Here is a 16,578-nt window from a genome sequence, read left to right as displayed (position 1 = left end):
AGTGTTTGTCTTTCCCAGCACCTCTTATGTGTCCCAAGCCCTGACACTGACACTGAAGTCTGGGATCCCTGACACTACCACAAAATGTGTGGGCTGTAGCACACCAAAAACAGGTGTGTGTGGTCACTGCAGCTAAAGTATGCAGACACTAGGTATATGCAACACCTGGAGAGCACCTTAGCTAGTGTGGCAACACAACTGGTGAACACACAACAACAGAGCAGAGAAGGAAAGGGAAATTTAAAAATTATATATATATGTATATGTGTGTGTTTATATCACGGCAGAGCCTGGCAATCTACCCACGGTGTATTGGATATGCCAAAAACAGTAACAATAAGTCTCACAATGAGAGACATTACTGGTGCCCGCTCAAACAAATCGATGAGCAACAGGATGACAGTGTGTTGAGATATATATATATATATATATATATATATATATATATATATATATAATTAAATGGAATAAAAATAAAATATAGTTGAATGGAATACTACAGGACAGTATGAATGAAACTCATCTAACAAATCTATAAAATATATATTAAGACTAGATCTAAAACCATCTTGTATAGAAAAAGAACAAATAGTAGGGCCGAACAGCTCAAAAGGGCTAGCGCTCTGCATGTGAGAGGTCCAAGCTCGATTCCCAGTGCATGGTCTTCCAACCGCTGCCGGCCCCAAATCGTAAGCACAGAGCCACAGTAGCCTCAGCACCACCAGATGTGCTCCCCCCAAGAGACAAAAAGCAAGTTACAAAACCCATTGTCTTAAAACACACAACCTACAGTAACAGAAAGGAGCAAGCATCAGTGACAAAAAACAAGACAGGGGAGAAACAAACATCAAACAGCAGACAGCAGTTGGCATAAGAGCAGGGAGGACTCCGGCAGAACCAGGGGATGAGCCAGTGGCCAAGGCCTGAGAAACATTCTCCTGAGGAGACTGACAGGCTTCCCAGCCAACCGAGGAAAAGCTGGGAGGGTCCAACCCTTTACAGGACAATGAAATAAACCTCTGAATACATACAATAAGACCATGTATTTCTGTGAGGCAAAAAATGTTTAAAAGTTGGGAGGAACTGAACCAGGGAGCAGCTGAAAGAAAATCTCCACCCCCAGAGGGGAGCAGGCTCTAGAAGGGCCAGAGCGGGAGCCTGGGGCTGAGCCCATGCCTGTGTCTGCTCCTAGCACCCCTTGTGTGACCCCGAGAAAGAAAACAAAACCCAAACACAAACGCAGTAAGGCTCGATAGACAGACAGCACTGCTGCATGCGTCTGTCTTATTTCAACATTCTGTTTCACGACACAAAGCCTCTCTGAGCATTCATGTGCACTCTGAAATAAAACGACTAAACCATAAGGATGTTGAGGCGATGTTTACATACAAGGCGTTGAAACACTGCACATCTCCACAGTACAAGCGACATGGGCGGCCTGTCTCCCGTCCTGCTCCACTACCACGCGCTCCTCACCCGTCACCAAGTCACACGGCACACCCTGGGATGGGAGGAAAAAAACGGAAGTTATTTCCCCTGAGTACAGTACAGACGAATGCCAGACGTTTAATATTCTCGCCGTTACCATCAAATGTATTTAACAGTTGAAACAAAATATTCACAATACTTTAAAATACTACTTATTAAACATTTGTCGTTGTTTTGGGGGCCACACCTGGTGGTGCTCAGGGCTAACTCCTGGCTCTGGGCTCAGGGATCACTCCTAGCAGGACTCCAGGTACTGGGGATCAAAACCAAATCAGCAGCACACAAGCCAAGCACCCACCCGCTGTACTACCTCTCCAGTCCCTGAAACCAGGAAACATCTCAAAAATGGATGTTGGAGTCCAACGAACAGCATCTTTTCCCTTCCCGGCTGTACTTATTTGCGTATCTTACGATTGAAGACTTCTTGGGAATAATGGAACACGGCAATTTCTTATAGCAAATTACTAGTACACCTCCCCACAAAACAAAAAGAATATTCAGTAATATACTGACAGCATCATTACTCTTTTCAAAGATCTCATGTGCCAGTAGCTTTAAAGGGCCACAGTACACTCCAGATTTAGCTGACAAGTATTTCTGGATGGCATGGTAAGTCTTTCCACTGTTGGTAGGACCCGAATGGAAAATTATCTTCCTCTTTATGGCTCTGGCTTCTGGATACCTGAAAAATGAGTAGGTCAAACAGCTTAATCTCCAACGCTATCCTGGCAAATACACTCCTTGTCAAATAAATCACCCTTTACCATTCACAAGGTAACATCTTTAAAAAATTAAACAGTTCCAGGGGTTGATATCAATGGTATATAAAGCACTGGTTGAACTCTACAAGAAGAAAACATCCAACCCCATCAAAAAATGGGGCGAAGAAATGAACAGAAACTTTACCAAGGAAAAAATACAAATGGCCAAAAGGCACATGAAAAAGTGCTCTACATCACTAATCATCAGAGAGATGCAGATCAAAACAACCATGAGATACCACCTCACACCACAGAGACTAGCACACATCCAAAAGAACAAAAGCAACCGCTGTTGGAGAGGATGTGGGGAGAAAGGGACCCTTCTTCTCTGCTGGTGGGAATGCCGACTGGTTCAGCCCTTCTGGAAAACAATTTGGAAGATTCTCAAAAAATTAGATATTGAATTCCCATTTGACCCAGCAATACCACTGCTGGGAATATATCCCAGAGAGGCAAAAAAGTACAATCGAAACGACATCTGCACATGTATGTTCATCGCAGCACTGTTTACAATAGCCAGAATCTGGAAAAAACCCGAATGCCCCAGAACGGATGACTGGTTGAGGAAACTTTGGTACATCTATACAATGGAATACTATGCAGCTGTTAGAAAAAAGGAGGTCAAGAATTTTGTAGTTAAGTGGATGGGCATGAAAAGTTTCATGCTGAGTGAAATGAGTCAGAAAGAGAGAGACAGACATAGAAAGATTGCACTAATCTATGGTATATAGGATAACAGAGTGAGGACTAACACCCAAGAACTGTAGAAATAAGTACCAGGAGGTTGACTCCATGGCTTCGAGGCTGGCCTCACGTTCTGGGGAAAGGGCAACTCAGAGAAGCGATCACCAACTATATTGTAGTCGAAGGCCGTGTGGGGGAAAGGAGTTGCGGGCTGAATGAGGGCTAGAGACTGAGCACAGCGGCCACTCAACACCTTTATTGCGGGCCGTAGAAGCTAAATAGAGAGAGAGAACAGAAGGGAATGCCCTGCCACAGTGGCAGGGGGGGTGAGGGGGAGATGGGATTGGGGAGGGTGGGAGGGACGCTGGGTTTACGGGTGGTGGAGAATGGGCACTGGTGAAGGGATGGGTTCCCGAACTTTGTATGAGGGAAGTATAAGCACAAAAGTGTATAAATCTGTAACTGTACCCTCACGGTGATTCTCTAATTAAAAATAAATAAATTTAAAAAAAAAATTAAACAGTTCCACAGCCACACTAAAATAATGACTGCTTTTCAAGAATAGTCTTTACTAACTAGAGGAAATACACATGCAAAAATACAAAATACAAAATTATTTTTTACAAGAATAAAATACAAATGCAAACTCATTTCTTGGATACTTTTGCCATTGTGCAAATCCCTTTTCTGAGGAGGAATGGGCTGAGGGGGTCATTTTGCTGCTGTTATGTCACTAGGACTAAGGGAGAGGTGTGTGAAAGCACAGCCATACCGCAAGGCACAAAGCTGCCCTCCCTGAATGATACAGCATTATAAATATGAGGACTGAAAAAACTGTAGTCACTTTTTCATATGAGTTACTTAAAATTGGTTTCAGTGACTACCACTCCCTACATATGTTCACCTAGGTCATCTCTACAGCCCCAAATCTATGTCCCTGTGAAGTAATACTACCAGGTGCCAGAATTTCAGCATCTACACCGTAACGGATGAAGTAACTGGTCGATTCTGATAACATTCTAGACTGGGACACACAGATGCATCTGCTTGGGAGCACAGGCCACGTGGACTGAAAGAAGGGGACGCATGAGACAGCTAAGAGGGCTGGAGTGCAGGCCTGGCATGCCCAAAGCCCCGAGTTCCATCCCTGGCACCACAAAACCCACCCTAGCACTGGGGGTAGTCCCGGTGGCCCCCAGGACCTCTGGGTCCACGCAGCATTACATCACCAAGCCAATTGTCAGCCTTGCACTGCTGCTCTGAGAATTGCCAGGAATGGTCCAAGGCTCCAAACATCTCCCTCCTCAAAAATAAAAAATACAAAAGGGTCCTAGTAGACCCCAGGAAGCAAGAGCCTAAGAAAAGTATGGCAGCCCCACAGAGCTGTGCGGTAGAGGACAAGTTTAAGGCAGCTGAACAGCTAAAATTGACAGAGGAGTGTGGGAAAGAAGAAAGGGTGCAGGGAGAGGGAACCTTGAAATCTGGGTGGGGATTCCCCAAGATTAGGACTGGCCACAGGTAAGGGAACACTTGGCAGGGCTGAGCAGAGAGCAGCTTACTAAGGATTTAAGTAGCAAACCTCAGAGATGGCAAAGATGGAATTACAGCCCGGTAGAAAAGAGCCCCTTAACACCCCCAGACACTCCAGTGAGAGCCCAGACAGACCACACCTCAGAAGCAGACAGGACGGACTACTTGACATGCAACCTGAGAACACCTGTGACCAGCCTTGGCCAGACCAGGGGAGACACCACTAATGCCAGCCAAGGAAAACAACCAAACATAGGTTCCTTATGATTGATCATCCACACACAATTTAAAAACAAAACAAAACACGACAATGATTACTATTCTTCAAAGATAAGAACTGAAAAACTCAAATCCACACACAAGGGGACTTACCAATTAGGTGGTATTCTTAAATCACTGATTTTACGTAAATCATCCTTACATTCCAAAACAGGAAATATCTGTTTTGCATGCCTCAAGAAAAATGGAAATAAATCATCCACGTGAGCTAGAAAATAAAACAACATATTACACATGTAAATCATGATTTACCAAAAACTGAACTCAATCAAATCTTTTTTCCTTAGTGAGATAATTTAGGGGGACACTGCCAGGATAAAAAGTAAAGTCCTGCCGCACAGAACTCTTCCAAGATGCTACTTTGTTTTACATTTTCTCCTAATTTCACTTACATATTCTAGGAATATAAAATTGGGTCTCAACAACCTTGTCCGATTCCAACCATGCAAACAGATGAAGATCAGCATTGGGGAAAGATAAATTAAAAATAAAGACACAGGAAATAAATTAAGAGAGAAAGCCTATGATTAGGAAAGAGAAACGGAGGTACAAACGTATTTTTTAGACTACAAAAAATGAACTGATTCTTCAGCAAATATTCTCCACTTGGCCGCTCTGAGGAGGGTGGGGACCTGTAGATGGCCAGGTTCCATTTTCTCAAACTCGGAACCCCATATCTGTGTTTCACTCACTGTCTGACACAGGCTGAGTCTAACAGTCAAATACATTTTAAAAATATAATCAAAGCCAAAACTACCTATGAGAATAGACAATAATGTTCTTTTATTTTTATTTTTCTATTTTTGGTTTTTCTTTTTTAAGCATGAGCTTTGTCCTGCTATGAGGAGAAAAGCCAGAGAGAGAGGCAGGGGGGCGTCTGCAGCAACAGCAATATGTATTAATTCTGTCCTGTCTAAGTGCTCACTTGGCTATGGCCTTCTGCACACAACAGAGAGCAGAAATGACACGTAAGGCCCCAGTTCTCCTCCAGCAGACATACGGGGTTCACCCCCACCCCTGCCCCGGCACCCAGAGAAACAGATAGGAAGGAAAGAGGTGAAGGTGGCATGCTGAATCTACCCGTCTCAGTACTTGCCCGCACTGAAGCAAATGTCATTCAGGATAATGTGGATGTCCACGTCCAGGGACTGGGACTGCATGATGTAGTTCCTGAAGCTTATGAAAGCCTGATGGAAGAGACGAGCTGTGGGAAACACGAAATCAACAACACAGGAAGGGCTGAGTGTTCGTCCTGCTTCTTGCTTGAAAAGCACATTTGCCTGAAGGATGCACCCATGACTTAAAGTGCTTGCATGTCAAGCTCTTAAACTGTGAGTTCAAACTCCAGTGTGGCTGCAGGTTCTGTGGTAATCAAGACAGTCCTGCTGTTTGTTAACACTAGAAACTGATCCAGTGGTTTAAAGCACTTGCCTGGCAGCACCAGGCCATAAACTTAATCCTCAAGCCGCGTGTGCTGAGGTGACTGACCAGCCTGCTGGCTAGGGGAAAAGAAACAAAAATATGATGAAAAAAAAAAATATATATATATATATGGGCTGGAGTGATAGTACAGCACTCCCCTTGCACATGGCCGACCCAGGTTTGATCCTCAGCATCCTACGTGGTCTGTCAGGAGAGATCCCTGAGCGCAGAGCTAGGAGTAACCCCGAGTTGTGGCCCCCAAAATCAGACCAAAGCAAAACATATATACACCTCATCAAAGCTCATCAAAGTGTTTTTTCTTACCTTTCTTGGGTTTATAATTATTTCTTAAAATACCTAATTAATTGGGTCAGGGAGGTAATACACACGGCTTGGCCCGGCAGCTTTGCACACCAGAAGCCCAGGTTCAACCCGGCACAGCTTGGTCCCCCAAGCGCTACTGGCAGCAAGCCTGGAGCACCAAGTCAAACCAGTCCCCAAGCACTGCCAGGTGTGGTTCAATAGCCCAAGAGCTTGCTCGCTCTCCCTGCCTTCCTCCTCTCTGTCTCTCTCATCTGTGTCCCCTCCCCAGGCCACTTTCCCCTCCCTGCTAACACTCCTGCAGCGTGATCAGGGCGGTGTGCACACCTGGTTATGGTGCTGGCTGTGGGCCTCAGCAGGGGCGGCAGTGTCCACACACGCACCGTGTGCTCCTGGGGCCCGTCCTCCTTCAGCGGCAGTGCTGGTACACGTGCACCCAACGCTTGTACTGAGGGTTGAGGCCCATAGTTGTGGTGCTCACACAGGTGCTAAGGGTTGAGGCTCATAGTCTTGGTGCTCACACGGGTGCTCACCAGAGCTCAAACTTAGGGGTCATAACCCTCATCATGTGGGGGCACCAGAGAACCCCCCACGAACACTGCCAGAGTTGATAATCCCTGAGCGCAAAGCTGGGAGTAGCGTTTTAGTTGCAGCACGTGCTGGGCTCTACACCCCATATTTGTGTAGTGTATATACACCTGGCTGTGGCACAGTAAGAAACCCCATGCAGTACCGACTATTGACAACAGAGGTGCCAGGCTCAAAAAGCTGGGTTGCTGGGTTGCCTGGTGCATATGAACACCAGCATTTGAACCCATTATCATACAAATGTAAAGCAGGAGCTCTAGGCACTAGGCCTCCAGTTCTTCTTTGTTTGTTTACATTCAACTGGCTGATTATGTGGGGGTAAACTGAAATTCAGACCAGAGAGATAGTACAGAAGCTCTTGTCTTACATGCAGCAGACCCTGCTTCACTTCCCAGCACAGTATAAGGTTCGCCTGGGCACTGCCAGGGGACCCTCCTGGGTACAGAGCCAGAAACAGACCAGAGACCAAACCAGCACTGCCAGGTACTGCCCAAAGCCCCTTCCAAGGCAGAAACACCCCTGAAGTAGGCAGCACAGCCTGAAGGAACACACTAGTATGCCGCAGTCTATGAGAAGACAGAAGGCCAGAGACATCCTCCTACCCTACACTATGCTCAGGCCACAGGTGCCACACAGAACTATCAAAACTGGACTCTAAGAAGTGACCAGATGCTTCTAATGGAAATGTTATTAGTCTTACCATCAAGTCCATAGTCAGCACCGAGTTTCTGAATTTCCTTCCTCTTATAAAACTTGTCTAAGATCTTCTTCACTTCATCTGGAAAACACCAAAAGTGAACCTTTAAGATTTGTTTCCAGGGTCAGAGACAGAACACTCAAGAGAATAACACATGCTTTGCATGCAGGAGGCCTGGGTTACATTCCCAGCACCACATGCCCCTCCCCCAACACTGCCAGAGTCTGAGCACTAAGCTGGGAGTCGCCACCAAGCACCATCAGGTGCGGCTCCAATACAAAGATTTTTTTTTTTTAAGGTTTTGGCAGTTCACAGCTCTCTATGGGTTAGTATTCTGGTGAAGAATCTAGAAAAATTATAAATTAAAAACTGCAACATCCAGGGCTGGAGCAAGAGCACAGCAGGTAGGGTGTTTGCCTTGCAGGCGGCTGACCTTTGTTCAATTCCCAGCATCCCATATGGTCCCCTGAGCACTGCCAGGAGTAATTCCTGAGCCAGGAGTATCCCCCGTGCATCGCCAGGTGTGATGCACCCCTCCCAAAAAAAAGAAAAAAAAAAAACCCAGCAACATCCCTATTACATCGCTGAAGAATAAGCAAGGTGGCATCAGACATCACCTCCAGCCTCCACCAGGCCACTCTCTTGTAAACGTGGTCTCTCATTTAATTTAACTATTCTGAACACTAAATGGTCAACCAACACAAGGGTCAGACTGTCGTGTTCTTATATGAACGGATGATCTTCAGTCTGAAGATGACCTGACGAGAACACAGCACATTAACTCTGTTCTAGATGGTACGCCTAGAGTCTGAGGGATGAATGGAAGCAAGTATCCATGGAATTCATCCAAGAACTTCCTTAACAATTATAATAGCAAAAAGGCAATAGCCCAAACAAGGCAACAACCCAAATGCCCACACCAGAGCAGCTATGGCAGGGAGCAGGGAGATAGCTCAAAGGGCCAGGCACAAGCTTTGCATAATGAATATTGGGGTTCCATCCCAGGCACCTCATGGTTCCCCTGAGCACTGCTGGAAGTGATCCAAAATCCTGCCCCTCTCTTCCCCCCCAGAAAAAAAGCAATTGTGGTATATATTACTCAACAGACTACTACTATCCACCATTAAAAAATATAAAACTGTACCCTTTGAGTGCAAAATAGATAGATCTTGCTTATGCTGAGTAAGAAAATAAAAAGAGACAATTATCAGATGGTTTTAAGCACATGGAATATGAACTAAGCAAACAAACCGGGGACAAATGAACGAAACTAACTCCTAAGAAAGCAAATTAAGAAAAGAAACATTAACTCCTCCACTTAGTAAAACTATGATGGTTACTGGCAGGAAAGGGACCAAGGGTGGGCTGCAAGAATGAGTAGAGGGGTCTCTGATGGAGGACAGTAGCAGGAATGGCCCAAATTTCTCTCTCTCTCTCTCTCTCTCTCTCTCTCTCTCTCTCTCTCTCTCATACACACACACAGACACACATACACTACATCTCTCTCTCTCTCTCTCTCTCTCTCTCTCTCTCATACACACACAGACACACATACACTACATCGCTCTCTCTCTCTCTCTCTCTCTCATACATATACACACACTACATCAAATTCTATCTCTGAAACTCCTTCAGGATCTAAACCAATGGTAAGTGCATGAAGAAGGAAAAGACCTGCCTCACACGGCTGGAAGGCCTCAGGCAAAGCACTGCACAGTGAAGGCAGAGAGCATGGCCGCTGGGGAGGCTGGTCTGAAGTCTGAATGTCTGTCGGAGAAACATGCCACTAAGGACCAGTCACTATGGCAGTTGAACACACACACACACACACACACACACACACACACACACACACACGCAAACACACATATATGCATACACACAAACACACACACACACACACACACATATATATTTTTTTGTTTTGGGGGCCACACCCTGTGATGCTCAGGCATTACTCCTGGTTCTAAACTAAGGAATTACTCCTGGCAGTGATCTGGGGACTATATGGGGTGCAGGAAATCAAACCTGGATCAGCTACATGCAAGACAAATGCCCTACCTGCTGTATTATCACTCTGGCCCAAAATGTTTTAAATTCATTAAGTGGAGATTGTATTAAGGCCCTACATGTAAAAAAACACTACCACATTACTCTGTCAAGATAAAAATGTGGCCACCTCAGTTGCACACTCTGCATTTCTGGGAAAGCTGGTCCCAACTGAGGCTGCATTCTTGGCCCATGAAACATAGAAAAGCCACAGGGTCGTACCAACTACACTGTCATACAACCACAACACTTTGCAGGACACAGTAACCAATGATCAAAAATTGGTTTGGAAGACTGAGAAAAATTCAAAATAACCAGTTTAGATCCACAATGAAATATGAGACCCATACACAGAGACCCCCTGTCACAGACAGCTGTGCTGGTATATCTGCATTTTTGCTACTTTTCTTTGGGTCAATCATGGAAAAAGTCCCAACAAATAAAAAGATTGGGAAAAGGCGCATGCAACTGTTTGGGAGAAATTTTGCCTAACTATAAACTAATACAAAAGGTCAAAATGTGAAGATACCACATTTAAAACTAACCTAGTTTATTAGTAACACCCATTACATAAGAATCGCAAAACTTGACTCAATTAAAAATGCCTCATGAAAATGTGGGACTTTTTTTGGGGGGTGGGGAAGGGGGCATATCCAGAAACGCTCAGCGCTTACTCCAGGCTCTGTACCCAGGGATCACTCCTAGCAGTGCTCAGGGGACCAGGTGTGATGCCGGGGATTGAACCTGGGTTGGCTACATGCAAGGCAAGCGCCCTGCCTGTGTATTATTGTTCTGGCCCAATATTAGTGGTTTTTAAAAATGCCTTGATGTACTAGCATTGAGTCTCAGTTTCAAATACTTGAATAAGGACAGGGATATGGTGCAAGTGGTAGAAATCGTGCCAGCATGAGCCAGGACCTGGGTTCTGTCCTGGCACTGGTGGTCCACAAGTGCCACCACCATGCCAGCATTGCCAGGCTGAGTATCACCGGGAGTGTATCCCATTTCCCTCCCAACACAGGGCAGAACCCCAATTAAAATAAAATTCTAAACTAATGGTAGAAAATGGCTTGGGGCAATCAAAGGTTCAAGGATACATATAAGGGATATTCTGTAGTCCCATAATTTAGACTCGACTGGCTGTAGTGAAGGAGGGACAGAAATTAATTCTGTATTTATGAAGTAGAATCAACAAGATCAACAAGGTCACTTCCCAAGTGATAGAGGTAGGAGGTGAGGGGCGGGAAACCAAGATTACTGTCCTGAGGTTACTGCTCCCAGCACCAGAGAAGCAGACCACAAGGACTTTAAAAAAAAAAAAATGTCCAGGACATGTGCAAGTGCAGGGCACAGAAGAAATCCATGTAGGCCAAAGAGTGAAAGGGGGTCCAGGCAAAGGTTTAAGAGAATACTAACTTGAAGGAAAAGAAAAGCAAACTAGGGAGAGGCAGAGGAGGAATTACAATAACTTTAGGGGTGAAGAATAAGCAAAGGACATTGAGAAGTGAGTGAGAGCCTTCTGCATTAGTCTCTGCGAGAATCTGGTGTCACCCACACAATATGTAAGACTGTGATAATTCACTGCACCTGACAGTTCCTCCTGCAAAGCCAGAGAGTCATTCTAATAAGATCAACATCTGGGGAAACTCCAATCAAAGGAGAAGAAAATCGACGGACACACACTGACTCAAGGAGGTATCTAACGCTCCTCTGCCAGAATGTCCCATACTAATAAATCCGGTCTTCTTTCTCTCTTCTTTCTGAGCTCAACAAAGACACCGACATTTTCAGTTAGACTGAAACAGCTATGCAAAATAAAGATTTCTCCAACAGGAGAGAGAGAGAGAGAGAGAGAGAGAGAGAGAGAGAGAGAGAGAGAGAGAGAGAGAGAGAGAGAGAAAGAGAGAGAGAGGGATCAAAGGGCTAGTGCATCTTGGGCCTCGCATAGTGCCCTAAATATCATCTAAGAGTAACCTGAGATAGTAAGGGGCTTGATTTGGCACAAGGCCACCCAGGGCTCAATAACCGGCATCACATATGGTCACCCCAGCTCGCCAGGAGTAAGCTCCAAGCACCACCAGATGTGGCCCCCAAACCAAAATAAACAATATGAGCTAGGAGGCTCCAAGACTGCTTGTTAAAATGAACACTGAAAGATACTTCTTCCAGAGTTAGAAGCCTGGTGTAGTTTCTCAGCCACAAGCTCCATTCAGTGCAAGGAAACCCCTCAACTCACAAATCATTTAGAAACTACAAAAGCATGGCCCTACAGTCTGAAATTTTTCTTAAAGACATTACACCTTCCCTGCCAATCCGCCATGGTTAGTTTCAGGACAAAATCCCTGGCCACCTGCAGAAACTAAGGGACTGCTTTCTCTCTGGAGGCGCGATGACCATGGGCCCAGTAAGTTAGGGAGTAGGCTCTGCCTGGTACTGCAGCTGGTTATCCTGTCCTTCCCCACAAACGCCGTTTTTTTAGAAAGGAGAGATGTGAATTTGAATCTGGTGACTCTTAACAACTTCCCTCACTAGCTTAATGCAGTATGTAGTTCGCCCACGTGCTGGGTCAGTGACAAAGAAGCCTGCAAGAGTGCTCCTCTAGTTTGCACGACTGCCCCAACCCCTTGCCTTTTTCCAGGGCTATCGCTCTGGCCTGCGAGGGAGGTACGAAGGATGCTACAAAAACCAACTAATCCCTCAGAGAAGGGCGAATCGTCCCATCGGGTGAGTTCGGGCCATCCAGGGTGAGAGCAGGAAAATGGGAAAGGTCTGGCCAGGAGCGCGTGCTTGGCACGAGGAAGTCCCGCGCTCCAAACCCGGCACTGCATGGTCCACGGACACCGACGGATGTTGCCCCAAAAGCAAAAAGGGCGGGAGAGGTGGTGGTAAGGTCACCTCGGGGATGGTACGTTCCAGGATAACCAATGTCCTGGGGGCTCGCAAAACAAGGGGATGCAGAGCCTGGAGACACGACGACGACACTCGGGTGGGACTAGGGTCTCCAGCTGCAGGGGAGGCGCGTTGCCACTGCCCTGCAGACGCCACCCGGGCCGCCCTCGCTAGCTCCTGTACTCACTCTTGTCCAGAGGGCGGGTTAGCTCGGCCCCGACGTCGCCATCGGCGCTGGGGCCCTGAGGTTTCACTGTCAGCGGCACGAACAAGGACGTGTTCGGGGCTTTGGAGCCCCCAGAGGCAGAGGAGTCAGAGGCAAGGGCGCAAACCCGCCCTGCAGCCCCGGGAAAGGGCCCCAGGTGAGCGCGAAGGGCCGAGCAGACGGCTGCCCGGTGGCCCGGGTGGCGCCCCGCCGGCAGCCGAGCCCACAACAGGGCACACCGGGGTAAGGACATTGAGGCCGCGGGCCCTAGAGAAGTGGCTGCAGCAGCCCCGGGACACGGGGGTTGCGCAGCGACGCACAATACCAGCGCCTACTGTACGGAAAGACCCAGACCGAGCAAGGGTGTCCAAAGTAACGCCTGACCAATAAGGGGAAATAAAACTGCCGTGAGACGGTTAGAAAACAGGAGAGAAAATTTATAAATGACACAGAGGACAAAGAAGACCTCTTTTCCTCTCACTGGAGAGTTGGTCCAGCTTTCTCCGAAGAAAAAAGAATCAGGCATGTTTGGAGACGCCACAGCGAGGAGGCGGCCTGGCCGGCTGCGTCGCGTGACGTCACTGCTGCAGGTCAGCACGTGTGCCCCAGTACTTGGACTCGTGGAGCAGTTGTGCTCACTCGTGTCGGAGGAGCGTGTTGCTGTGCTGAGAGCATCGGCATGGCTTGCAGTGGGAAACACTAAAATATGTTTTCTTCAAAGTCTCTTCGTTAAACTCTCGCTTCCTGATAGAGTACCATTATAAAACATAATTGGATCTATCTTTCAAGCTTCAAAGCAAATATGCTTTCTTGAAATCCAGGTATATAGGTCAGTGGTAAGCACAGCGTGAGTATATCCTAAACTGAGCAATGGGAAAGAGGCCTGGAGATTCTAAGAGGAGGGGAGGAATTCTAATGACGAGAGCAACTGAGGTTCAGGGAATTCAAACCCATGAATTTGAATCTCTGCTGCCCTCGTGCACTGAGCCTGGTTCCTGTGGCAGTGCTGTCTGGGACCCGCAGTACTGCGATCTCCAGCTGTCTGAGAACAACTAAAGTGTGTGGCCTCCAGCGAGCTCTGAAACTAAAGAGCTAAAGAGCAAGTGCTACAGCCCGGAGATTCCCAGCAAACCTGGGCACCACAGTAAACCCTGTTGAGCGCTGCAGTCAGTGTGCAATCCCCAAGTGTGGTCATGACAAGTGGATACATGAGCTCCCCAACCCCTCATCAAGGAGACAACAGCAACAAAGGGAAGGGAGGACAGTGAAAAGAGGTGACTCGATGAAGACTAGAGGTTCTGCTGCCAAGTATTTACTTTAGACAAAAAGGTTATTTCTGGCAATAACCCAAATTCTGGGTTAACCCCCACCAACTTTCATTTCTTTAGGAAGGGAGTATCGTGTAAGTTTGCAGGGCCTCAGTTGGCCCCACACTGAAAAAGCACACCTGAGGGGGATATTTGGAGTAAGGCCAAGGCCCCACCCCTGGCAGCCTCCATTCATACTTTGTGGTCAGTCTTTGGAAAGACACAAATCTGATGACGTTCCTAGTGCTTAAAATGCTTCACTGAGCTCTCGATGTTTAAATAAAGCCTAGTATGCTTTTTATATATGGCATCCAAGCACCAACCTGATTGACACTGTAACTTAAAAAAATGTATTGAAGGAACATTGACCCATTAATGTCTATATAGGTTATACAGCATTATAATCCAACATCTGTGACATTTCTAAATAATTGGCCAACTTTTTACTCAAATCCTCAATTCAAATGCTTACTTTTCAAATGGCTAAGCAGGGGCCAGAGAGATTGTACAACAGGCAGGGCACATGCCTTGTAGGTGGGGAACCTGGGCCCGATCCTCAGCACCCAATTTGGTCCCCTAGCACCACCAGGAGTGATCCCTGAGTGCAGAGCCAGGAGTAAGCCCAAGTGTGGCTCAGAAAAGAAAGAAAAAAATCTGATGAATGAAGACTGAGAGGCCAAAAGGCTGTTCCTTCATTCCGTGCTTTGTCCTTTTCCCACAAACAGCAGTTACAACTCTCCCTTTAAATTTTGAATGGGCTAACACATACTGGAAAGATAAAGATAATTAGGAGCCCTTGGTGCAGTTGGAGAAGCACTTTATTAACTTAAAGTAGAATTTCTAGGGGTGCTGAGTGAACTTTTTCTAAAAAGGAAGTAAGCAGGCTAAGTTTGGGAACATCTGACCTAGAGAAATGTAAATCACCCATGTGTATCTTATACTGAATGTCTTCTTTATCTGACTCATCTCTTTCCTCTAGTAAGACTAATCTACTCATTATTCACAATTTCCCCCTCTACTTCATGTCCCTACTGTCTTAGGATATCACAGGTCTGTTCTGTTTGGTTTTCCTTTTTAAGTAAGATTGTCTTATTTAGAAAAATGTAAGGAGAAAGAGAATGTGTACATTGGAGGTTGTGATGCAGGCAGTAAAGAATGCATACTATTTGCCCTATTTTTCTGTAGAATTTATAACCATGTAAATTTTCCATATATGTATGTTGTTTTTTCCTTTGCTAATTTGTATAACACCTCTTGATCCAGCCTTAAAGGAACCCAGAGGGTGGGCAATTTTGCCCTATGCCCCAATATTGGATATCAACCCTAAGTGTTTTAGCCTTCACCGGTGAATTGCCCCTTTCCTCCTCCCAGAAAAGCTTACCATGCCCTTGCTAACATTCCTAATTTAGTTAAGAGTTTATCTTTAACCTTTCTCTTGTGTTTTACCTCTCATTGTCACAGTTGCCCAAGTCAGTCTTGATTACTTGTAAGCCAAAACTTTCTGGTAATTCTGAACTTTGCATTTGTATTGCTTTATATTTGAAGTGCTGTATATTTGTACCTGCTTTTCTATTTCCCATATAGCCTTTTTATATTTTACTATAGAGCAATATTCTTTGGTTAAATACAGACCATTAATGTTATGCTCCTAATATTTGGGAGTTGATTGAAATATATCTGATTCTGGACATAATTACTTGGTCATAATTTCTTGACTCAGGCTTCAGTTGCTGTAGTTTCTAACACCCCAAAAGGGAGGTCCATCGTTTAATTGGGATGGACCCAGGGGGAGTGGCAAAGCTATCTGGCATCGAAATGAGACATTCTAGAAGCATAAATGCATGGTCTTGATGCAAGCTGTTACAACTTAAGAGACAAGACCCCCATGGGAAAGGACAAGCTGAACTGGCCTGAGGACTTATTCTGGAATTTATGGTAAAAGCCCTGCTTGCTTTCAGAGCCCAGAGAACTAAGTGTTAAAAGCCTGGCTTGCTCTCAGCTCAGAGAACTAAGTGGTGGGATCTTTGTCTCTTGCTGTGTTTATCCAAACAACTTCAAGTATTGATAACTTATACAACCAGAGGGAAAGAGCAAAGCAATGTAGATGTCCCTTGGGGACAGAGTGTCTTCTTGAGTTGATCTCCCCAAGAAAATTTCCTCTGCCAATGTTTATCTATGTAAATGATCAATCACACTATGTCCTTACCCCAACCCCACTTCAGATGCTCTATGAGTTTGCTAGCAGGTCTGCATTAAACGGGCCATTTTCACCATCAGGCTGTGGTCCCCACCGCTGCATCTCTCTGTTGGGGAGTCCTGGGGAGGTGAGGAGGCGGCTCTGGGCCACGGAACCCACAC

General features: G+C 45.9%; 1 protein-coding gene across 2 annotated transcripts in view; it reads right to left on the bottom strand.

Moving 5' to 3' along the window:
- Positions 1 to 13,216, bottom strand: part of SUPV3L1 (Suv3 like RNA helicase) — a 28,287-nt gene extending 15,071 nt beyond the window's left edge. Inside the window, exons 1-6 of one of the 2 annotated variants that reach the window (XM_004617113.2) lie at positions 12,896 to 13,216; positions 7,774 to 7,851; positions 5,839 to 5,946; positions 4,836 to 4,950; positions 2,002 to 2,170; positions 1,390 to 1,501 (exon numbers count right to left, since the gene is read on the bottom strand). In XM_004617113.2, the coding sequence (XP_004617170.1) occupies positions 1,390 to 1,501; positions 2,002 to 2,170; positions 4,836 to 4,950; positions 5,839 to 5,946; positions 7,774 to 7,851; positions 12,896 to 13,166 (853 nt within the window). In that variant the 5' untranslated portion in view covers positions 13,167 to 13,216. Of the gene's footprint in view, positions 1 to 1,389; positions 1,502 to 2,001; positions 2,171 to 4,835; positions 4,951 to 5,822; positions 5,947 to 7,773; positions 7,852 to 12,895 lie in introns of those variants that run through there. The other variant, XM_055140325.1, reaches the window with a different exon arrangement.
- Positions 13,217 to 16,578: the final 3,362 nt, after the last annotated feature.

Source organism: Sorex araneus, chromosome 5, assembly GCF_027595985.1.
Source record: "Sorex araneus isolate mSorAra2 chromosome 5, mSorAra2.pri, whole genome shotgun sequence".
NCBI classification, from domain to species: domain Eukaryota; kingdom Metazoa; phylum Chordata; class Mammalia; order Eulipotyphla; family Soricidae; genus Sorex; species Sorex araneus.
The sequence above is the reverse complement of the archived record's forward strand: the minus strand, read 5'-3'. Positions and strand labels throughout refer to the sequence as shown.